Here is a 25024-nt window from a genome sequence, read left to right as displayed (position 1 = left end):
GACACTATGGTTAATATAAAAAAGGAGAAAAAAACTTTCTATCACTCAAAGATTTGGAGGACCCCCTGTAGTAACTCTGAGGACCCCCTAGGGGTCCTGGACCCCCTGTTGAAGACCCATGGTATATAGTATACGGTATACAAAACAATAATTTCCAAGTGGCTTGTAAGCACATCATATCAAACTTTTTGCGTATTAACATACATTTTGAATGTTGTACATACCTCACCATTCTGGAGCTGTCACATTCAGACCTGGGAGAAGACACAAAAGAAAGGACATGGCGTGTTAATGGGGTTTTGTAGTACATGAGGGATTATGCCTGTAAGCGGCAGGTCATTCAGTAATCCAGCAGGCTAACTGAGGCGGCAGCTCTCAAGACATTTTAACTCATTCAGAACGGGTACACATTATAGTGTATTATTATTTTATGCTTTAACTATTGAAAAACAGCAGATATACAAGCTCACAGCGCGGCACCGAGTGCTGCGCTGCGAGCTTGTAGATCTGCTATTTTTGAAAAATCATAAGAATTGGAATTTTGACCTGATTCTATAAGTGTCTTTTGAATCCTTCTAAGGTTTGTTGAAAAACCTATGTTTCTATGTCAGCAATCTGGCTATAGCCATCGTCAAAGAAAAGGTCCTTTTCACTTAACTGGAGCTCAGTTAGTCTGTTCTTGAGAGACTCCTATGTCAGTGGTTCTCAAACCTTTTCATTTGAAGGACCCCCAAAATGATATTTATTTGGCCACGGACCCCCCATCTCAAAATATCTAGTTCCAGGGACCACCCAGAAGCAAAATCTGAGTTACAAACGTTCGCTTTGAAAATACATATATTCAAAGATTTGCACACATTTTCACGACTTTTTCAAAAATAGCAGATCTACAAGGTCGCAGCGCGGCACTCGGTGCCGTGCTGTGAGCTTGTATATCTGCTATTTTTCACTGGTTAAAGCAATAATTCTAGGCCTGAATGGGTTTAATTGAGCCTCATAAAACGGACCAGTGGCCGTCCCGTCTGCAGCCACAGTAAAGCAGTCACCATGTACAGTATGCTGTACTGTACTGCACTACTACTGCAGGGCCCACGCTGCAGCATGACGCATAGGGCTGGGACAAATTGTTACATAATCGCCTAGTCGCAAATAATTTGGGATGATCGCAATAGTTTTTTGCATGATCTTTGTAATCGTTATCGTTGTAATACAATTTGAAACATTTTCCAAAGTAGAGTGGAAATGGCAGATCTACGAGTCCACAACACTATTTTCCACTATTTTCAATATTCTTTTTAAATTATACAATTATTAAATATGTAATTGTTTTGTATATTTACATTATTTGTCATATCTGCCCTGTGAGTGAGTTCAAAGCCTAATTAGCCAAGCAGAAATGTAATTTCTAGTAGTCATATGTTACACTGTTTAACCACAAAAACGCAATGAAATCATTAATCGCAGTTAATTTTTTTTACGAATTAATTTTTATCCCACGGTTTTGCAACCCATTTTCTCACCCAGTGCCAACTACCTAACCTGTAGTCCTGGTTTCCGCTCTCCCCCTGCCACGCCAGGGGAATTGGGGAGCACCTGGCTGGCTAGGGGGAGGTAGTATAGAAACCAGGACTACTGCATGTTTTTGTGAGGGCATCTACCCTAGGAGACACGGGGAGAAGATGCAAACTCCACACAGAAAGGCCCTATCGCCAACCCCACCTAGGGTGTGGGTGCTGATGACGCGGAGGGAGGAACACGCCCCCCAGCGCCCACAGCGTCCCCCGGTGGGAATCGAACCCAGGACCTCCTAGCTGTGAGGCGAAGCGCTAACCACTGCGCCACCGTGCCCCCTATTAATCGCAGTTACTTGTGTGACAATTAATCGTCATGTAAACTTTCCTAATCGTGACAGGCCTAAATGACGCATTGTTTCCAAGGTGTGTTTGTTTGTTTTTGGGGGGAAATCCAGGAGGTTGGCAGCACCAGATGTAACCAGTTTGTAGTAAGCATTGTATCTAGTGACCTGTTAGCCCGGACCTGTTGCCCAGACAACTAAATGTACTACCATGTGTTCTTGTCAGTACAGATGCAGCTGGGTGCCCGGGCAGATGGTATAAAGGTACAACATGAAGAGAAAACAATGTGCAGTATATCGTCCAAGTATCTCCAAGTTTCAAATCTGTATGTTTTTCGTAAATTAAAGCTCTATTTCATCTTACAAGTAGTGAAAATAGCTGATCTACAAGCACACAGCGCCTCGCGACGCGAGGCGTTGTGTGCTTGTAAATCGGCTATTTTCACTATTTTAAATTGTTTTTAAAATAATAACAAAAAAGGAAGGAAGGTTTTGGACATACAAGGTTTCCACCCGGCAACGACGATATGGGAGCTGGGTTTTGGTCAGAGGTGTTCACTCTGTATGGAGTTGTTCTTGGTTTTGATGCTCTTGCTTTGCTCTTCTTACCTGTGCAGCACTTTGGTCAACTAACTGGTTGTGAGAAATGTGCTATATATACAGTACATAATACACTAATAAAGCTTGATTGATTGACTGAGAATTCTACGATTCTATGTATCAGCTAAGTCTGTCTTCATTAAGTAAGGCTGTCTTCATTGCTGCAGCAACTGATACACTCATTCATGCTTTAAGGCAGTGGTTCTCAACCTGTGGGTCGGGACCCCCAGTGCAACCATATGATTTTTTTTTGGGGGGGGAGTGAAGTCTATAAGACCTATATTAACATTAGGGATGAGGCCGAATATTCGGCACCGAAAATTTTCGGCCGAAAATGGCAAAAAATGCATTTTCGGTTTTCGGCCGTATAGTTTTTAAAACCGAATAGTATAGCACCGAATAGTGTGAAGAACAGGGGTCCAGTATAATCTCTCAAAAAGCAGCCGCAGCATCAGTAAACATTCTCTCTCTCTCCCCCCTCCCTCACTCACTCACTCACTCACTCCGTCTCGCATTCACTTCACTTCACTAGTCTGCGCAGCTGCCGGCTAACGAGTGTAGCCTAGCGACCTGTCGCTCGTTGTGTAAGCTTAGCTCCGTGCCAGGCAGCGTGCCTCCGTCAAGCTCGTTAAAGTGTTCATTGAGCAGGAGCAGAGACTCCGCGATTTTGATTGACAAAGATAGCAGTTAGTTGAGTGCTGTTTGTCAATTCTTTGTTGCTACAGAGCATAGCACTAGTCAGTGCTAAGGGCTAACAACAACCATGCATAAGGATGTCTCGGCTAACAACAACCATGCATAAGGATGTCTCTGTCACTGGTGTTAGTTGTGTGAAGCTTGTCAGAGTGTTTGTCAGCGAGCGTCTCGGTTTGGCTGCTGAGTTCATGTTCAACCTCTTCCAGAGAGAGATGGAGACACACACTGTGTGTGTGTGTGTGTGTGTGTGTGTGTGTGTGCGTGCGTGCGTGTGTGGGGTGGGGTGGGGGGGGGGGGGGGGGGGGGGGGGGCTATAGGCACATGGCTAGTAAAAAAGATGTGAGATGTAGGGTCCTGTCTGGACTCTGTAGTTAGATGGATAGATGAGGGACAGACGGTAGGAAGAGTGGGCACTAAGGAGGAGTGGGCACCTTGATATCAAGTTCTAATATTTCTATAACTGCTTAAAACAAATATACAATCATTTGGGCATAAAGAATAAGTTCAATGATAAATGTAGGGCTGATAATGACATACGTGATATGGCATGTTCAAATCATGTAATCAAAAAGTTAATTTTGAGCCCTGATAATGGTGATTATTATTATAGTTTTGTATGGTTTTGACATAATCACGTTTGCCATAATAAGGTAGCTTTACAACAAATGGTACAAAAATGGTAATAAAAATACATTATGCGCATAATATATATTAATAATATTCGGCTATTCGGTATTCGGTTTTCGGCGGAATGTTTCCACTATTCGGTATTCGGTTTCGGCCAATAATTTTGTATTCAGCACATCCCTAATTAACATCTCAAAAGAAAAGAACGAAATTAAAAGAAAACGATCATTATTGCATCAAAAGTTATCAACAAACTAAACTAATAAAAACTGGTCAAACATTGGCCAAATTGTCAAATTATATCCACAACTTTCCAACATCCCATCGTGCATTGCGCAGAATGTGCAGGCAGCTTCAGCTACGCGACGTGAGCTACTTTATGTCTGCCGTTAACCGGAAGTGTCCCGCAAATAATGCTACAGTAAATTCTCGCGGAAACAGGTGGATAGAACGAGGCAAAACTAAAATTAAAATAGCTGATCTACAAGCCGCGAGGCGTTGAGAGCTTGTAGATCTGCTATTTTCAGAATATTTATCTGTGTCAAACTACATTGAATGACTCAACCCCTACAATTCTAGGTGCTTGTCATGGCGGTGGAGGGGTCCCCTGTTCAAATATGATTATTTTGGGGGGTCGCGGCCTGAAAAGGTTGAGAACCACTGCTTCAATATATGGTTGCGTCAAAAACCCACAACGATGCTTATGATTATACTTTCAGTTTTATTGTTTGCCACAGCCCACCGTGATGGCACATATTGTATAAGATTTTAGCACATTTGAAAATGTTACATTACCATACTGGGTATGAATCTAGCACTAGAATGGCTGTGATATTGCAAACTGTACATTTCATGTATTCCATTATACACACTACACAGTCAGCCATAGTTCAGCATGCCCTCCAGGGTAGCAGGCTCATCATCACGACAACATAAAAAGTCGTGGCGCTCTGTGTGTACTCACTCAATAATAGGTCAGCTATCCTCTCTACAGCAGTGGTTCTCAAGACTTTCAGGCCGCGACCCCCAAAATTACCATATTTTAACTGGGGAAATAGCAGAACTACATGGTCACAAGTCACACGTGAGCATGTAGATCGGCTATTTTTACAATTTCTGCCTCTAATATTTGACAATTTGGCCAATGTTTAATTTGTCATTTTAGAGGTATTAAAAAGTCCTTAAAGGACAACTTAGTTTTTTTTTACAACAAGGGTTCATATTTTATGAAGAATGAGAATGTTGTCCGCGTTGAAGCTCATGGAAAAGTGGAGATCTTTTTTTTTCGACTGAACACGTGTTTTCAGCCAGAACTTTGAAATGGATATGAAACTAGAGGACAATAGCTGATCCCAAGTCACAGCTTTCATTATTTGGTTAACAAACACGGAGCGCCACAAATTCAAATTCCGCTGCGATGAGTCTGCTACCCGGGACGGCATGGGAGTGATATGTAGCTGTGTATCTGGAATACATTAAATGTATACAATATCACCGCCATTGTAAGGCTGGGTGTGAATGCAGAGTTTGTACGACAAAGAATTACATTCACTATAAACCTCTGTGGTGTGACAATAAACTTGAGTTGAGAGGAGATGTTTATACAGTATATTGTCACTGTCGGGCAGAAACCTTGTATCTCCAAGTTAAGAATGTGTACGTTCGTTCCCAAAGTAAAGCCCTGCGTCATCATACAAGGCCGTTGCACAAAAGTAGTGAAAACAGCCGATCTACAAGCACACAACGCCTCGCACCGCGAGGTGTTGTGTGCTTGTAGATCGGCTGTTTTCACTAGTTTAAACCATTTTTAAAATGATAATGCAAAACAAACGGTTTTGGATATACAAGGTTTTCACCCGACAGTGACGATATATACTGTATATAGAGAGAGAGACACATGAGAGATAGTGGATTGCTCTTCAGTTGCTTTGTTTAAGTTGTGCGTCCAGTAAACCACAACCACATTACTCCCCCAGTTGGAACCATTAGCCTAATGGATGGCTGGCTCCATGCATGGCCATCATGGATTTACAGTCACGCTGCCATGTGATTCCAGAGAGTTTCTTCAACACGGAGCCGCAGTAAATTCCAGCTCCCAAGACCAAAAAAGAATCCCGCTTTACAGTATCCTTTGGACCATAAAACTCAGGGCCCGCTAAAGCCACTGCATGGTTAGGCTATGGCACACATTGATTTATAGTCCATGTTCATCTACGTCTTTCTTCTTTCAGTCGTGAGAGGACACAGTACACATGGGGGGGATTTGCCTGGCAAGCCAGCCCTGATACGTGCTCAGTCACTCATTCCTTCCCTAGTATCAGGTCTGGACTTCGGCTTATAGGCACTGAGTATGAGAAATCAGAAAATGATCGGGGCCAATCAGTGACTGCCTTTCAACAAGTGAAAAGCTTCCCCTAATTGGTCCATGTGTAGATGGTGACGTAGATGCATGCTGCGGCATTTTCAAAACAACAATGGCTGCCCTCGATGCAACAAGTGTAAATGTTAACGCTGAAACGATAAAACAAGCAATAAGTGAAGTTATTTCAGAGTTGGAATCAATTACAACAATTAAAAAGGAACAGGAGTATGCGCTAGTGGAGTTGATCGGCCGAAAAGAAGTCTTTGTTTGCCGTTGGCTGCACTGTGATGGCTGCACTGTGATGACAGATGTTTTGCTACGCTGATTGGTTAGAGGAGTCTGTCTGTCAAGGCAAGTACTCCCGCCCACTTTTCAAGCTGCCTATAGCCCAAAGTCCAGACTCATATTGTGGGAAGGAACGAGTGAGTGAATGCACAGTATGAGGCTGGCTTGCCAACCCTGAATAAAATATATATTTTGAGCATGGTGGGAATGGTTAAAATCCTAAAGGATCTCCAACCTTGACTGTAACTTCAGAAGTTTTCTTTCTTTTCAAATCTTTTTATTATATTTTTCCACATAGAAATAGCCCAGAGGCAGGTAGACAATCTCAATAAAAAAAATACATCATCACATGTAGATATCTCTGAGTACATCATTATAAGAGAGACCAAAACCCGACCCCTATCCCCCCTCCCCCCACCCTCAATCCCCAGGACGGTTGCACACCAGATTCAATAAAACAAGAAATAAAAAATAAAAATTAGTACAGAGAAAAGAGAGAAAGTAAGGAAGCGGAATAGATATTCAGAACTTGCTACGTGTTGGGTTGGTCAGAGCAGGTAAGCGCCACACTACGCCATTTGGGTATTACGGTAGAACATCATAAAAGGGCTCCAAGTCTTATAGAATTTCTTTTCAGAGCCAGCAATTGAGAACCTCAGCATCTCCAGCTCCAGACAGGACATCACAGTGCAAAGCCACTGATTGAGCCCGGGCGGGGCAGCATCTTTCCATTTAAGCAGAATGGCACGTCTAGCAATCAGTAATGTGAAGTCAACCATACGACTCTCTGTCCGTGTTAGGGGAAGACCCTCAGTTCCGACTGTACCGAACAGAGCCAATAGGGGGTCCGGGTCTAGATCACGCTCTAAAATGTTGGACAGTGTATCGAATACGCCATTCCAGAACAACTGTAGCCGTGGGCACGACCAATATTGGTGTATAAGCGTGGCTTCACCGTTACATTTGTCACATCTAGAGCTCACGTCAGGGTACATGCTTGCAAGTTTGGCTTTAGAGATGTGGGCCCTATGAACTATTTTGAACTGTATTAGACAGTGGCGGGCACAGAGGGAGGATTTATGTATAGAGGAAAAAATTGAATCCCACTTTTCTTCCGATAAAGCGAGCCCAAGATCCCGTTCCCAGTCAGCTCTTATCTTGTCCAATGGCGCGGATTTCAGATTGGAGATGGTGTCATATAGGATTGATATAGCGCCTTTTGTCGTCGGATCGAAAGATAAAAAGGTGTCTATGGGATTGGTATTGGGTTCTTCAGGGAAGTCGGGTATTACAGATTCCACATAATGTCTAACTTGGAAGAACCTAAAAAGGTCCGATCTAGGCAGGCCGTATTTCCTTGCCAATTGTTCGAAAGAGGCAAAACCCCTGTCTATGAACAGGTTCTTGAAATTTCTGATGCCTTTCCCGCGCCAATTACGAAAGGTTATGTCATTTAATGACGGAACGAAAAAGTGGTTGGAGGCTACGGGGGTTAACAAAGAGATATTTCCATAGTTATAGGTTCTCCTGAACTGAGTCCATATTCTCAGTGTGTGACGCACAACCGGATTAACTATCAGTTCGGGCAATGGCCGGCCCAACGGTGCACCGAGAAGGGCTGGGAGCGATAATTCCCCACAGGACTCTAGTTCTAGGTTAGTCCACTCTGGACGGTCACGGCAAAAGCAGTAATGGTTCCAAAAGGTTAGACAGCGTATATTGGCAGCCCAATAGTAATGACAGAAGTCAGGAAGTCCCATGCCCCCTTCTCTCTTCGCCCTTTTAAGTAAGGCCCTGCCTACACGTGGTTTCTTGTTCTGCCAAATGTGTGACGAGATAATTGAGTCTAGAGATGTAAAAAATGACTTTGGAATGAACACCGGTACACATTGAAAAAGATACGTAAATTTGGGGAGAATGTTCATTTTGATTGAGTTAATGCGACCCGCCAGAGACATTGTAAGGGGTGACCACTGCTGTAATGATGTCTTAACTTGGCTTACAAGAGAGACGAAATTCTGCTGGAAAAGGTCTTTGAACTTACGTGTAATTATTGCTCCTAGATAAGTGAATTGAGTTCTCTCTACTTTGAGGGGGATAAGAGTGTAATCTAGGTTGGATGCAGCCTCGTTTGATGGAAATAATATACTTTTAGTTAGGTTAATCTTATAGCCTGAGACACGGCCAAATTGATCCAGCAGGGACATAACTGTCGGGAGGGATGTCAGCGGGTCTGAAATATACAATAGAAGGTCATCCGCGTATAGGGACACCTTGTATTCTCTCTCTCCCCTCCGAACGCCCTTGATATCAGCATTACAGCGCAAGGAGATCGCCAGTGGCTCAATTGCTAGGTCAAATAAGAACGGGCTCAGCGGGCAACCCTGACGGGTCCCGCGGCCCAGGCCAAAGCTACGGGAGAATATGCCATTAGTCTGTACGGTTGCAGTGGGAGAAGCGTAAAGTAATTTAATCCATGCAATGAACGTCGGTCCGAATCCAAATTTTTCTAAGACACTTCAGAAGTTTTCTAATAATGCCTGAGGTGATAACGATCATTAAGAAGTTGGCTGCTTGAGGGTAATTTCGACCACTGGAAGATTTTCCTCTTCCAACATTCTCATTCTTACATTTTTAGACCAGCCAATTATTTTTATACCCCCCCCCCCCTTTTCTCCCCAACTTATGTCTTTGTGCCAATTAGTTCCTCCTCACTGTGTTCCCTCCCACTGCTGCTGTACTGTACTGTACTGTACTGTACTGTACTGTACTGTACTGGGTCACCTGCCAGGGACCAGCCCAAGCCGGGAGGATGTTGTTATCATGGAAAATATTAATAACCAAACAGGGTGAAGATGACAATTCACTGAAGAAGAATCGAGCATATAAACAGCATTCACAAGAAGAATCGAGCATATCGTCGTTGTCGGGTGAAAACCTTGTATGTACAAAACCGTTTGTTTTGCATTTATCATTTTAAAAATGATTTAAACTAGTGAAAACAGCCGATAACGCCTCGCACCGCGAGGCGTTGTGTGCTTGTAGTTCAACTGGTTTCACTACTTTTGTGTGACGGCCTTGTATGATGAAGCAGGGCTTTACTTTGCAGAAAAATGTACAAATTCGAAACTTGGAGATACGAGGTTTCTGCCCGACAGTGACGATATATAAACAGCATTCACATTATAGCCCTACAAAGGCCAGGAGCCCTGGTCTCCACATCCTAGCCGCCAGCAGGGCATAAGGCACACACCCAGAGCAGCAATGTCTATGATCCCTCTTATACACAGAGATGTTATCCTAAATGGTCATTGTTATCCAAGATGACAGTACAGTAATGCTGCTGACTGGTTAAGTTAAGAGCATCCATGTATGGTATATATACTGCACTAAGGCGTACAGGCTCGTTACACTTATGGACACCATTAACGGTACTGCTGGATCAGCCAAAAGAGAATAGAGTAGTAGGCATAGACCTTGGAGCGTTGGAAGGACCCCCGCTGTGAAGTTAAACCCTCAATGGTTCCCATACAATATCCTACTCCTCCATCTCAACACTGCCTGCACAGTAGGGATGGGATGATACGCGATATTATCGTTTATCGTGCTAAAAAACACTCGCGATAATCGTATAGTGGAGATTTAATTTATCGTGATATCGTCCTCCGTCATGCACATCACCTTTTATTTGCCGAGCTGCATATCCACTACCATTTAAACCCTCTATAATTGGTAACAGGAACTTATAATATACGTACTTGATACAGTCTTTTTTTCACTCCATCAAAAGTCTTGGCCAAAAAATTGTCGATCTACAAGCTCACAACGCGTCGCAACACGACACGTTGTGAGCTTGTAGATCTGCTACTGTTTGGCAAATGTTCCGCCCCAGGATCATGGATTTTGATTTGATCGCAATAATATTGTAAATTGTGATTTCTTTTGTTACAATAATCGTGATATGACATTTTCATATCGTCCCATCCCTACCCATCCCTACAGCACAGTGTTGGTGGACAGGTACTTTTCCCCTGCACAAACCGGGCGTTCAATGTTCAAATGTATATGTTCTGTCATACATCAGTGTCGCGTGTCTAAGTATGAAATGAATTGAAGGAGAGCTCCGGGCAGGAATAACCCCACATTATACCGGAGATCTCTAAGTGCCTGTGTCACCTCAAGACCTCAGGAGGGGAGGGACCCACCCAATACCTCCCCAGAGGAGCCTCTTGCTGGTTATAGAGCAGGAGAGAGGCGTTTAGCCTTGTCCAGGAGGAGGAGATGGGCAGTGATTTGGCCACCCACCTTCAGGAGGGTGTAGCGGTTCAGGGTCGAAAAACACCTTACGATCGATGGATACCGCCTGAAGACATCAACTCATCCTGGCCAAGGCTACATTCAAAACATGAATGAAGGAGAAGCATCTTTAGATGTAATTGTAATCAGTCAGGCTTAAAAAGGGTTTCTTTGCGAGGCGTTGTGAGCATGTAGATCGGCTATTTTCACAATTTCTGTCTCTAATATTTGTCAAATTGGCCAATGTTTAATTTGTCATTTTAGAGGTATTAAAACGTTCTTAAATTGTCACTTTAAAAATGTGCAGATGCCCTCTATACACTTAGACGTTATGTTGGTTTGTTTACTATTGAGAGAGAAAACAATGTTGCACATTAAGTTAATCATCTGGGGACCCACACAAATAATTTGGGGACCCCCCCCGACCCACAGGTTGAGAACCTCTGGCCTAGCGGGTCCAGACGCATGCCTGACAGCGAGTCTCGGGTTCGAGTCCCGATCCCGACGGCGTTTGCTGCCAAGTCACTCCCCATCTGCATCTCCCTGTTTTCTGTCTACCAATAAAGTAAGACTCCCTAATCGGGAGATAAGGGACCGTCACGTCGCATACACAAACTTTAGAAGGCAATTGTAGCCAATCAGGAGGGAATATGGGAAATGGGACAGATCAATGTTGATGACATGACTATAGAGATACTATGTGATGTGCGTGATTTTAGGCCAAAATCAGTAGGAGCAGTGTCCAAAAATGTGTTTTGCAAAAATCAGCCTGATGGTGGCGCTAGAAGAGGGTCATGTGAGAAATGAGGGGTGGAGGTTGTGTTTGGCAGTGTGTGTGTGTGTGTGCAAAGTTTGGCATGGATAGGGGCAACGGTGCCGGAGATATGAGTAGGGCAAAAGTGTGACGTGACGTGGAGGTTTTGATAGTAACTGCAACCTGACGGTTGCAATAAAGGCAAAAAGACCCAAAAAACATCTTAAAAAGGGGGAGAGAATCTTTCATCTGAACCGGGCTTAATGCAGCCATCGTTCTCTTCCCTCCCTCTCATCCCTTTTAGGATATGTTGCAGGATATTATGCGTTTCCACCTCATGCTCTTCCCTCTACGTTCTGTCGACTTCCTTTAATCAGCTCAACAGCTGCTCCAGTCCTACAGATACTCCATGTCAGCAAGAACAGAAAAAGGAGCACAAACATACCATAAACAAAGTCGTGCTGTGGATTTTTCTGAGTTTTCTTTTCATCCTCCTCCAGTCACCCATAGCTCTTTCATAAAGCAGAGCAGAGAAGCTGGCAGCGGTCCTGTGAAGCGGGCTCTGGCAGCTGGCGCGTGGCGCTGGCTGGCACCATGTGCCACTGCAGCGCCAGGCTCCATCACCGTTGGACACATCAAATCATTACCAGACCCCGCGGCAATCCTCCGTAATAGAGCACAAGAAAGTGAGGCTGGAACTATATCCATTGTTTTCCACAGAGATTATTCTGTCAATATGGCTATAGCAGGGGTCTTCAACGTTTTCAGGCCGAGGGCCCCTTAGCCGAGAGAGAGATGAAGCAGGGAGCCCCACAACTACAATAGATACCATATAGTTTCATCGTTTGACGGCACAATCATCAGTGTATTTTGGATTCATGTCAATTTGAGTTTTCAGATGTTTAACCACTTGAACCGTCAATACTTAATAACTTGACCTTTCACTCTGTACTTGGTCTGCTCTTTTTCTCCTCTACACCAAAGCGCAGTGCGAGGCGTTGTGAGCTTGTAGATCACAATGCGTAGTTGTAGATTTGCCATTTTCAAAACATTTTACATCCAAAAACTTGTGAAATGGGACATTCTGCATAAATGAGTACTTTCTACTTGGTACTTTGAGTACATTTTGATACCAATACTTTTGTACTTTTACTTAAATAAATTATGAATCTCGAACTTTTATTTGTAACAGAGTATTTCTACATTGTCGTAGGGGTGGGCGATATGGTGATAATTATCGTTGAGACGATACAATGTCTCCACAATATGCCTTTTCAGAGGTATCGTATGTATTGTGATAAAATTGAGGGGATCCTGTTTAATCGTTAATACAGAGATTCATTGCAGAATTACATTTAAACCTGCATTTTGTTCTAAATCAGTAGTTCTCAAACTTTAAAAGGTCAAGGTCTCCACTTAACTCTGACAGTATACAAATGAAACCAAATGGACCCGTAAGGGTCCATTTGGTTTCATTTGTATACTGTCAGAGTTACATACTTGTAAAGTTAAATTTAGACCTCCCAAAAAGAGTCTAGTTTTTGTCAAGTAACTTGAAAGATAACCATAAAAAACAACCTGAAAAAGAATCATGATAAAATCGTGTATCATGATACAGCTTGGGAAAATATTGTGATATTGTATTTTTCCATATCGCCCACCCCTACATTGTCGTATTGATACTTTTACTTGAGTAAACAATCGGAGTATTCTTTTCCACCACTGGCCTTTAGTATGATGCACTGGTAGAGTGAGATCCACTGACAAACACAGCAGCACTACTCTACTGCGCCAATGGCAATTACTAAAGCTATCGATCGCTTTGCCAATGGCTCCCTGAGAGAACCGGTCTGACCAGACCATAATCCACCCATCTATTGTCGACGTGTGAAATGCCAATAATTGAAGCCGCCGCCCATGCAATGATATGTGCAGAGACTGCAGACCCCACAACGCCCCCGGGCTACAGATGTCTGCTGCCTCGGTCAGGACCACGGACAGCTCCTAAACACTACAACAAACACAACACAGCATCAACACCGCTACACAATGCAATGAACACATCAACACCACCAACACAACTACACAATCAGGGGTGTCGCACCAAATCTCTGGGCCCTGGGTACAAGGATTCTCTGCATTATTTGTGCTTTAACTAGCACAACATAATAACTAGCAGATATACAAGCTCACAGCTGCAAGCTTGCTATTTTTGAAAAATCGTGAAAAGCGTTTTTAAAATGTTTTTTTTTTAAACCTATGTTTCTATGTCAGTGGTGCTCAAACATTTTCATGTGAAGGACCCCCAAAATGACATGTATTTGGCCACGGACCCCCTTCTCAAAATAATTAGTTCCAGGGACCCCCCAGAAGCAAATTTTGAGTTACAAATGTTCGCTAAAAAATACATATATTCAAAGATTTGCACACATTTTCACGACTTTTCAAAAATAGCAGATCTAAAGCTTGTATATCTGCTATTTTTAGCTAAAATATATAAAATAATGAAGGCCCCACCACCTTGGGCCCTAGTAACTCAGTCCCACTCCCCCCCCCCCCCCCCCCCCCCTCCTTGTGACGCCCCTGCACACAATACTAACAAAACATCTGCTGACAGTGACAGAGGTCTGAGCAGCCAGGACCCTGGACAGCTCCACTGTATAGAGACCCTTCTTAGGGCCCAACCTTGCGCGCCGCCTTACTAACCCAAACATTTTTTTGCAATTTTATTTACTATTTTGAAAAACATTTTTAAATAGTTCAAATAGCCAATATACAAGCTCACAACGTGTCGATGTAGAGGATTGCCTAGTTGCTTTGAACTGCAATGATGAGCCAGCACAACTAAGAATTTAACGCACATTACTCGTAATTTAACCCATTTAGAACGGTTACACATTATTGTGTATCATTATTTTATGCTTTAAGTATTGAAAAATAGCAGATATACAAGCTCACAGCGCGGCACCGAGTGCCGCGCTGCGAGCTTGTAGATCTGTAGTGAAAAGTATTGAAAACAGCTGATCCACAAGCATGCAACGCGATCTACAAGCACGCAACGCGTATTAGAAATACAAAACGAACGGTCTTGGACTTATAAGGTTTCCACCCGACAACGACGATATGTATTTGGCCACAGATCCAGAGATCCACCAGAAGAAAAGTAAAAAATGTTCGCTTGAAAGCTTTGCACAAATATTCATGATTTTAAAAAAAATAGCAGATCTGCAAGCTCATGAAACTCTGTGCTGCACCATGAGTCTTAGAGGGATAAAGAAGGACATGAAACATTGTCCTATGTCCCTGCAAGGCCCAGTGATGCTTTTTGGCAGCATTTATATTTTATCAAAAAAGAAAAAGAGTTTAAATCATTTGTTTTCCTGTTCTTTTTTCACCTAAACATCACCATTGGATCCTATTGTTTAACCCTATTTGTGCCTATCCCGAACAAGTTCGGGATATTTTCAATCCAATACAATATTTTATTTGCTATTTTACTTACCCTGAGCTGCTTGGGACAACGTGGGTGGTCCTGGCTTGTCCAGCGCTTACCAACGAGAGACGCTAGATGGTCCGACGATTTATTCCATTGAAAATGGTTTAAAATAAAGTTTAGAGCCCCCCAAAAAACCCTCAATCTATACTGTCGGCGACGTGACGTATTCTAGGGTGCCTATCCCGAACTAGTCCGGGATATTTAATAAAATGAATTATTTAATCGGAGGCCTCAACGAAGCCCCGGTCTAAATTTCCATCCATGCCCGGGGCCGACACTCGGCCATCCATGGGCCGTATTCGCGCAAACGGCCGCATCGCGCCGCCCACTCCAATAATAAGTCACATCTTTAGAGAGGATTTTCTCTGAATTGTGTTCCCAGACCAAAGAGAAAGTTTTTTTGCGACTGAAATAGCTTTAGATCGGGCTTCTAAAGGGGTTAGCAGTGAATGGCTAAGTGTAAGCTAACTTCCTCCTCTCGTCATACATAACAGTGGCTGGAGTGAAATCCCAAGGCACTTGGGGCAGTGTCGACGGAAGCTAGAGCGAATGCCTATAGAGATATTTCTGGCACTCTAGCGGCCACTTGTGGCCCGGGGCACTGTATGAGTTAATAATAATAATAATAATAACTTGCATTTATATAGCGCCTTTCATAAACCCAAGGCGCTTTACAAAAACTCTATACAAACAACTAAACAAAAATTAAAGTGCCATAAGCCTGAGTGATATTGTTTAGTATTAAAACGCCATTGGCCACGATATTTGCATATAAATACCCCCCACAGAGGCTGACATTCACACAACTTCAAGATTCTGGAGTCCAGAGTCTGGGCGAACAACATCTCTCTTTTTCACTGAAGCTATTCCTCACAAAAACATGATTTATGTCTATAAAACCTTACAGAAAAAAAAGTTTTTTTTTTTTTTTCAAAAAACATTACATTTTCCTCTCCAAAGTACTCCTACAACACCATCTGAAAGGTTGAAAAATGTCTTTTGCAAGTAGAAATTAATGTGGGTCTTGCCGGGATATAACCTGTTCTCCTCACTACAGAAGGACATGACACATTGTCCTATGTTTAAACCCTGTTCTCCTCAAGAGGAGAGCAGAAACAGAAAGCCATTGGACCTCCACACACAGGGGCGTCACAAGAGGGGGGAAGTGGGACTGAGTTACTAGGGCCCAAGGTGGAGGGGCCTTAATTATTTAATACTTTAACTATTGAAAAATAGCAGATATACAAGCTCACAGCGCGGCACCGAGTGCCGCGCTGCGAGCTTGTAGATCTGCTATTTTTGAAAAGTCGTGAAAATATGTGGAAATCTTTGAATATTATGTATTTTTTAAGCGAACATTTGTAACTCACATTTTGCTTCTGGGGGGTCCCTGGAACTAAATATTTAGAGATGGGGGTCCGCGGCCAAATACAAACATTTTGAGGGTCGTTCACGTGAAAATGTTTGAGCACCACTGACATAGAATCATGTCAGGTTTTTCAATTGAAACATTCAAAGACTTGCAAAAAATGCACTCGGTGCCGCGCTGTGAGCTTGTATACCTGCTATTTTTCAATAGTTAAAGCACAACATAATTGAAGTGAATCCTTGTACCCAGGGCCCAGAATTTAGTGCGACACCCCTGTCTGTCCACACGCAGGAATGACAGACGTGCATGTCACATGTAACACACAGAGTGGCTTATCATGGACAATCTGTGTTCACGTGCAACTCAATCACTCCAACGCCACCGCATCGCCCTTCACACGCCGCGCCAAGGGCGCCGGAGTCGTCAAATGACAATTATTCTACTCTACAGCCACATTATTGCAAATGCATGCAGGCTAGTCTTTTCCTTGTCATCTCTCTCTCCCCCCGTTCTCCCACCATCAGATTCATGGTGACTTTACCACAGCAAAATGTGCTGCTTCTTTCAGATTGCTCGTCGCTGTGAAACTGCGTCTCCGAATGATTATAGAATATACAAGGCGTGTAAATTTCAGATTTGGTAAATGGTGCGTTTATATCAGTTGGGATGAAAAGTGCTCACATTTTGTACGAAGTAAAAGTATCAATACCACAATGTAGAAGTTACAAGAAGTTACTCTGTTACAAGTACTGCACAAGTCCGAAATTGAAAATGTACTTGAGTAAAAGTACAAAAGTATTGGTATCAACATTTACTCAAAAGTAGAACGTACTCGTAGAATGTCCCGTTTCACAATTTTTCAAATGTAATACAAAAACCTTTTGAAAATAGCAGATCTACAAGCTCACAATGCGTTGCATCACCGCGAATACTGTACGTACATACTGTAGGGCTGAAGTGGCTAATGTGTAGCCTGATACTTCAGTCCGCACATCACCACCCCCTAGTGTGGTGTGTTGAGTCTGACGCTTGCAGTCAGGCTAGCTAATGTGTGCTTTGCAATATGAATAAAAATCTACGTTACGTACGTTACGTACGTTTATTTGCAAACTAAGTACGTTTGCAAATAAATGTAGTGGAGTAAAAGAACAATAGATGTAGTGGAGTAGAAGTTAAAGTATTGGAAATGCTCCAGTAAAGTAGAAATACCTCAAAATTGTAACTAAGTACAGTATTAGAGTATGTACTAAATAGTTACTTTACACCACTGGTAAATGGTGCATGAATATAGTGCCTTTATCCAAAGTGCTTTACAACGTGCATTACAGTCACCCATGGAGGAAACAATGCAAGGCACCATGAGCAATTAATCAAGGGGTTCAGTGTTTTTGCTCAAGGACACTTCTACACCAACTCTTAGTTTTCTGAAGCGGCAGTGGCTCAGTGGTAACTTCTGAGCCACTGCAGCCCGACAAAAGCTTTTATAATAGAAATGTAATGCTAGATTGGCTACCAACGACAGTATATCGACGACCTTGAACAGTTATGTAATTTAGACAGCATGTTATGTAGACCAGGGGTCTTCAACGTTTTCAGGCCAAGGACCCCTTAGTTGAGAGAGAGATGAAGCAGGGACCCCCACAACCTCCTCATAGATTCCATATAGTTTAATCGTTTGACAGCACAATCATCAGCGTATTTTGGATTCATGTCAATTTGTGTTTTCAGATATTTAACCACTTGAACCATCCATACTTAATAAACTTGACCTTTGTACTTAGTCCTATCTTTTTCCCCTCTACACCAAACCTTTTGCCGAAAAGAGCCGATCTACAAGCTCACAACGCCTCACAGATATGCTATTTTTCGGCTAAAGTTCTCAGAATATGAACACTAGGGTTCAAGTGGTTAATATAAAAAAAGATTTCTATCACTCAAAGATTGGGAGGACCCCCTATAGTAACTCTGAGGACCCCCTAGGGCAGGGGTGGGCAACTTTGATGATGGAGAGGGCCACTACATTTTCACACTCACTCCAGAGGGCCACAGTCATTGTTGACCTGGCATCCTATAGTGTATAGCTTCAATGTGATTATTGATTTTCCGGGATACTGTTTAGGTTATTGGTTTACCTACGATCCTAGATTATTATTTCTATGCATTTGAGGTGTATTACCTTGTGTTTCCTTGGTTACTATAAGCCGCTCTGGATGAATAGCGTCTGCTAAATGCCTGAATTGAACACAAATATCAGACGCTCTTATCCAGAGTGAACGCACAAGTGTGAGATCAGACTAAATGTCATGAACGCTCGTCAACAAAATAATGACAGGGTAAAAATAGTCACATACAAGGGAAATGCAAAGACAACAACTGAGTGCTTCAAACTAACAGGCCATCGCATCGATCGGCTTGAACATACGGTACAGTGCTAGTACTTGACAGCAGGGCCCAAGGCTGAATCTAAGCACAATCTAATACAGGAGTCTTCAAAGTCTTTCAGCCCATGGACCCCTTAGCTGAGAGAGAGTTAAAGCAGGGACCACCAATACATCTTGTATCAAATTGTGTTGCAGTTTAAACTTTTTTCGTTGATTTCATACAGTACATAGCTTTATAGACTTGTTGTTTGACAGCAATATCATTGCGTAGCGTTGTGTTCACATTAATGTGTAATCCCTCAGTACTTAGAAAAAAATAGCCGTTCTACAAGCTGACAACTCCTCGCAGCATTTTGGTTTTGAGCTTGTGAATCTGCCATTTTTGATTCCCAGATTATTTTGTTGCTCTTTAAAAAAGTTTGTATAATTTCCTCTTCTTTGACAGAGGTTTTGACATCAACAGCTCTCCAACACCATATAGACAGACACCCTTAGAAGAGGTTTTGTTTCCCAAATGTGTTCATTTGAAATAAATAAATCCAGCTTGCCTATTATAGAGCGTTCAAAGACAACCGTGTTGCATTATGCATTAACTAAAACATAAAACAATAATGACTGGCATGTTTTGTAATGTGACATAATGTTGAAACTAAAGGCTTGTGTGACACTTGTGTGTCAAACTGCACAAACAACATGTCAATTTGTAGCTATGGTTCTCTGCTTTGCATGCATGAAAAAACTCAAATTAAAAAATGCAATGACAGGCTCTCTGTCATGTTTGGTCACATATACTGTATATAAATGCATTGTATTTATTTATTTATCTGTATGATAATGGGATCATAAAGTAATCTTATAAGTAAGAGGGAATCGTTGAGGAGCCAATTAAAACCGCCCGTGTCATTTTAGATTTTATAGTTGGCCATTCAAAGATAGCTCAGAGCGCGTCACAAAAAGGTTTGAGAACTACAGGCATTTGTAGTATCGGCCTCAGGTCTTAAAGGACGACCTCACCCATTTTCGACCTCTATTCATATAACTGGTCCTCACAAAAATATATATACTTAAGGTTAACTGGTGCGTTTTTTTTTTTTTTTCGTTGCGTTTCGAAAATACGAAATCCGAAAATAGAACCTGGTCCAAATATAAATACGAAACGGGCGGCAGTGTGCAAACATAACGTGATTTTCTTTTAAATTTACAGTAGGCCTGTGCTCCGAAAAAATGCAGCAGTGTGCAAAGACCTTTACCGTCTCATAGGAAGGCTGTGGACCATAGACCGTAAAAAACGTGGAAGAACCGTTCACGTCAACCGTTGGTTTATATCAGAGCGAAAATGAAGCTTTTTTTGCCCTCATATGTGTGTCCGCCACCATTGTTTTAATGGTACCCAAGGAATGCTATTGGCTGCCAACGGTCTTGTGCAACCGCAGGGATACTTGGGACATTGTCTTGCGCTTGCCGAAAATAAAGCGCACAAAGAAGAATCATCACAAGCCTTACGATCACAAGCCCTTCCTACAGCAGACCCATCAATTATAACAGAAATTGGACCATATTTTCACAAAACTCATATCATGGTGATTGAAACGAGGCTTTAAACTAGTGACAGGAACCATAAAGTATTTATGACAAATGTTTATTAAGGTAAGAAAATCAAATGTAAAAGTTCGGGGGAAATGAATGGAATCAGCACAACTAGTAGTGGCCAATCATAGGAACTTTTTAAATCCGGACAACTGGACCCGTGCTGTGGACACTTCAGAAACCTGCCTACTGTACCAGTGTCATCATCATCAGGCAGGTTTTAAGGTTTGAGTTTTTATTTTGATTTAGACACAAAATGCACCATAATATCATGAGCCTTAGCCCTAAAAAAGGTTCCCTGCAGTCCTAGTAAAGAGAGATTTAAAAAGATGGAATGTAATTTAAAGTAATTTCACCATCAGCCCAGCATGGCCAGCTCTAGGGTTCAGGTGCTGCTATTCCACAAGCATGTTGTTAATAATGCATGAAATGCCAGATCCCCCTGGAGGGGTCTGTGTACGGCAGCACCTCTGATCTGGAGGCGCAGGCACGGCACTTCCCTCCGCGGAGCGCCACTTCAATCCAGCTGTTTCCTGGAAACTAATCTCACCCTGCTCTCTGCACTGTCATCCACTGTGTGTGTGTGTGTGTGTGTGTGTGTGTGTGTGTGTGTGTGTGTGTGTGTGTGTGTGTGTGTGTGTGTGTGTGTGGACACCAGGAGGTTCCAGGGGGGCCAGTTGGAAAAGAGGAAAATGAAAGAATAATCGTCATCATCATAAATTAAAAATAATAATAAGTCATAAAACGATATACTGTATATATATCGTTGATGTCGGGCAGAAACCTCTTTGATACTTTTCTGCCAGAAAAGTATCAAATACTAGCACCACGGTAGTGATTATTACTAGTAAGACGCCTCAGGGCGACAATGGTGTGGACATCAGGGATCTCCATATACAGTATGGGCATAAAAGGGATCTGTTCCCCTGGCATCACAGGGATCTCCATATCTCCATATATGGGCATAAAAGTGATTTTTGTAAAATAAATGATATACAAAAAGGTTTTAATTTAGATTATCATTTGCCGTTTTGCAAGGGGGGCACAGCCAGGTGCTATGGGTATTTGGGGTTCTTGAAAGGGTTTGGGAAGCCCTGCTGCAGTGTATATGTCACGGTTAGATAGAGAAACTGTTAGATCGAGAAACGGAGCGCTCGTCGTGCGGCGCAGGGTGGAACAAGCGGTCGCTTTGAGCAACAACAACGTGGCGTCGGCAGGAATGATAGCCTCACCCCACGGAGGTTATGGTTAGGGTTAGGGTTAGGGTTAGGCATAGTTTTACTGAGGTTAAGGTTAGGGTTAGGGTTAGAGTAAGGCATAATAAGCTAATGGCTAAACACAGCCGAGCTGGGCTAGTAAATAAACGAAAGAGAGTCGCAAACGAGTGACGTCAGCGCCTGCACTAGTGAATGGCTGACTGGCTGTTGTCGCCATCTGGTGGTGATTGGTGTGTGGTGAACTACAAAACGAGCGCTCTTACCACAATCTCACTGAGTTACCCAAACTGACTGTAACATATATATGTTACAGTCAGTTTGGGTACAACAAAACAAAACCCATCGGGTTTTGTTTTGTTGTCGCTTTCAACAGCCTTATGTTAGTCTCGCGTGGCCAGACTGTTGTCTCCCACAATTTACAAATGCTTCCGCTATACATTCTGGGACAGTGGGAGACGGACGTTCTAATCATGTGTAATACCGGTATGAGAAGCCATAAAGTGGATGTGAAGCCTCCTTTCCACCCCCGTTTCGTTTTTACAGTCGTGCGCATTTATCCTAATATAAATAAAAATCATCTAAGCATATATATTGCTGCTTATGAGACAACTTTTGCCTGATGAAGACGTAACGTAATGAAGTCAAAACGTTGCAGAGTTGCCTATAATAAAAGTGAGTTTTTGGAGCATATAAACAGTGTGCGAGGCGTTCATCTCCTTCCATTGCTTATCAGAAATGACATTTTAAAATATATTTTCGTGAAAAGGAAATGCCAGCTTTCGGGAGCTGTAGACTGTATATAGCATTCTGAGATTGTGGAAGAGTTGTCTGGCTATGCGAGACTATCGATTATGTTACGTAGATTGTCCATTTTCAGCATGCAATAAAGTGTAATATCAGCTGTTATGGCGCCATCATGGCCAGCCAAAATACATTTTACTTGACTAAAATCAACTGTAGATTTATTAGACTAAAACTAAACTAAAACATTTCAGATGACTAAAATACGACTAAAACAAAATGGAATTTCATTCAAAAGACTAAAACTAGGTGCGCCCGCTGGCCTGGTGGTCAAGGCGCATACCACATACTAGGCTATGATGCCTGCTGGCGTCGCCGGTTTTATTCCCGATCTGGACCACATTTGCCACATGTCATTCCCCATCTCTCTCCTCATTTCCTGTCAGACTACTGTCCTATCGAATAAAGGCATAAAAAGCCCAAAAACAAATCTTAAAAAATAAAAAAGACTAAAACTAAATCAAAATCTGCTGTCCAAATCAACACCGTCACGTTGCTATGTCATCATGGTATGTGTCATGTCATGTTGTTTTTATGTTGTGCTGTTTCCCGTGACCTCTGCTCCGCTGGTCAACAAGCAGACAGTTGCAGAGAGGAGAGTCTACTTCCTGTTGGGAAAGGCAGGAAGCAAGAGAGGAGAGTTTACTTCCTGTCAGGAAGCAGGAAACAGAGAGTAGAACACGCCCTGCCCTGCCACAGCCAGGCTGCCTCAGAGACACAAGACTCACCAGGGACGTGCAGAGAATGTTAGAGAGGGCAGGGGCTGACATTTCTAAAAGGGCCTTTTGGTGGAAATATCGAAAATAGCCGACCTCCTAGCGACGCGTTGTGAGCTAGGAGGTCGGCTATTTTCGGTACTTGAAACCACATTAAACTAAGTATAATCAAGTGAATGCTGAGATGTGGCGTAACGGCATGGATTTCTACACAGAGAGGGCAATTCTTTCAACATAAGATGCTGCATTCAAGTGCAGGAGAGTTTGGACAAGGCAATTCTATTGAATGCTGCCTTCATGTATGCCATGGAAAGAGGGCAGTTGAATTTCTTTCACCATAGTAAAAACTGCATTCATGGTCTGGAGAGGGCACTTTTTACAGAGAGATAAAATGGCAGGGGATCAAACCCCTTTTGATGTATATGTGTGTGTGCACGTGCCTGAGTCAGTAGGCTACATTTACTTATAGGAGGACTTCACCACTTTTCAACCTGTCTTCATATAATAGGTCCATACTAATGTTCATGATAAAATAACATAATCAGTCTGGGTCTCATAGGAGAGTCTGGCTCTCCTATCACATAGTATGTGAATACCGGACTTCTACTTGTAACTGAGTACATCTAGATTGCAGCATTGATACTTTTACTCAAGTAAAGAATGTGAGTCATTTTTCCACCACAGCCGCTGAGGCAGAGTTTATCCTTCTATTGTGACTGCCAGTCGTTCTGCAACAGTCAGTGCAACCCGACCCCACTGCAGAACTTACTGCTGCTGCTACTGGCCTCACAGAGGCTCTGTCTGCTCTGCTCTCAATCTACAACAGAACTGAACTTGATGTTTCTGACTGACAGCGTCATCTAGACCAGTGATTCTCAAACTTTTCAGGCTGTGACCCCCAAAATAATCATATTTTTAACCGGGGACCCCCCACCCTACGAGCACTAAGAGTTGAGGTATTACATTTAGTATAACACGGTTCTACCGTGAAAATAGCCGATCTACATGCTCACATGTTGTGAGCATGTAGATCGGCTATTTTCACAATTTCTGCCTCTAATATTTGACAATTTGGCCAATGTTTAATTTGTCATTTTAGATGTATTAACAGGTCCTTCAATATTGTCACTTTAGAAATGTGCAGATACCCTCTATACACTTAAACTTTATGTTGGTTTGTTTACTGTTGAGAGAGAAAACAATGTTGCACATTAAAGGAGCTATAGTCAACTTTTTCTTGAAAAACGGATGCTAAAATAAAAATAATGTTTCGAAAATATTTTATAAAAAAATAAGCTTCATATATGTGTTTCAATTAAAAAATGACCACAAAAAGCGGAAAAATAAAGATAAAATAATCATTTTGGCCCTTTGTTTACATTTTTCGGACCCTGTAAATGTAAACAAAGGACCAAAATGATTATGTTATCATTATTTTTCCGCTTTTTGTGGTCATTTTTTTTATTGAAACACATATATGAAGCTTATTTTTTTATAAAATATTTTCGAAACATTATTTTTATTTTAGCATCCGTTTTTCAAGAAAAAGTTGACTATAGCTCCTTTAAGTTAATAATCTGGGGGGACCCCATAAATAATTTGGGGACCCCCCTGGGAGGTACCTTATTGTCCATCTTAACAACTGACACTGTTTTCTTTGCAAATTAAACATACTGTGGTTGTTGAATTTGCACAAGAGGGCAACATCTCAAAATATCTCGAAAGCATCTGTCCATTTTGGGTTAATTTGGGGATTGACTGATTGATTGGTGGGCCAATCAAAATTGTGCCATGGGCCGGGAGTGGCCCGCGATCTAGACCAGTGGTTCTCAAACATTTCAGGCTGTGACCCTCAAAAATAATTGAACTGGGGAGTGGGGACCCCCCAGGCCCACACCCCGAAAAGCACTTGGAATTGTAGGAGTTGAGGTGATTACATTTACTTTGACTCAGTTCCACAACTTCCACAGATATTGTGAAAA

At 42.4% G+C, this 25024-nt stretch overlaps 1 protein-coding gene across 4 annotated transcripts in view; it reads right to left on the bottom strand.

The window, feature by feature from the left end:
* The window catches only part of LOC308291106 (IQ motif and SEC7 domain-containing protein 1-like), a 343395-nt gene that overhangs the window by 274524 nt on the left and 43847 nt on the right, over positions 1-25024 (bottom strand). For 3 of the 4 annotated variants that reach the window (XM_080733034.1, XM_080733035.1, XM_080733039.1), the window contains exon 2: positions 225-254. In XM_080733034.1, the coding sequence (XP_080589160.1) occupies positions 225-254 (30 nt within the window). The remainder of the gene's footprint in view (positions 1-224; positions 255-25024) is intronic. The other variant, XM_080733036.1, reaches the window with a different exon arrangement.

Source organism: Nannobrachium achirus, assembly GCF_963921795.1.
Source record: "Nannobrachium achirus genome assembly, chromosome: 9".
Classification (NCBI taxonomy): domain Eukaryota; kingdom Metazoa; phylum Chordata; class Actinopteri; order Myctophiformes; family Myctophidae; genus Nannobrachium; species Nannobrachium achirus.
The sequence above is the reverse complement of the archived record's forward strand: the minus strand, read 5'-3'. Positions and strand labels throughout refer to the sequence as shown.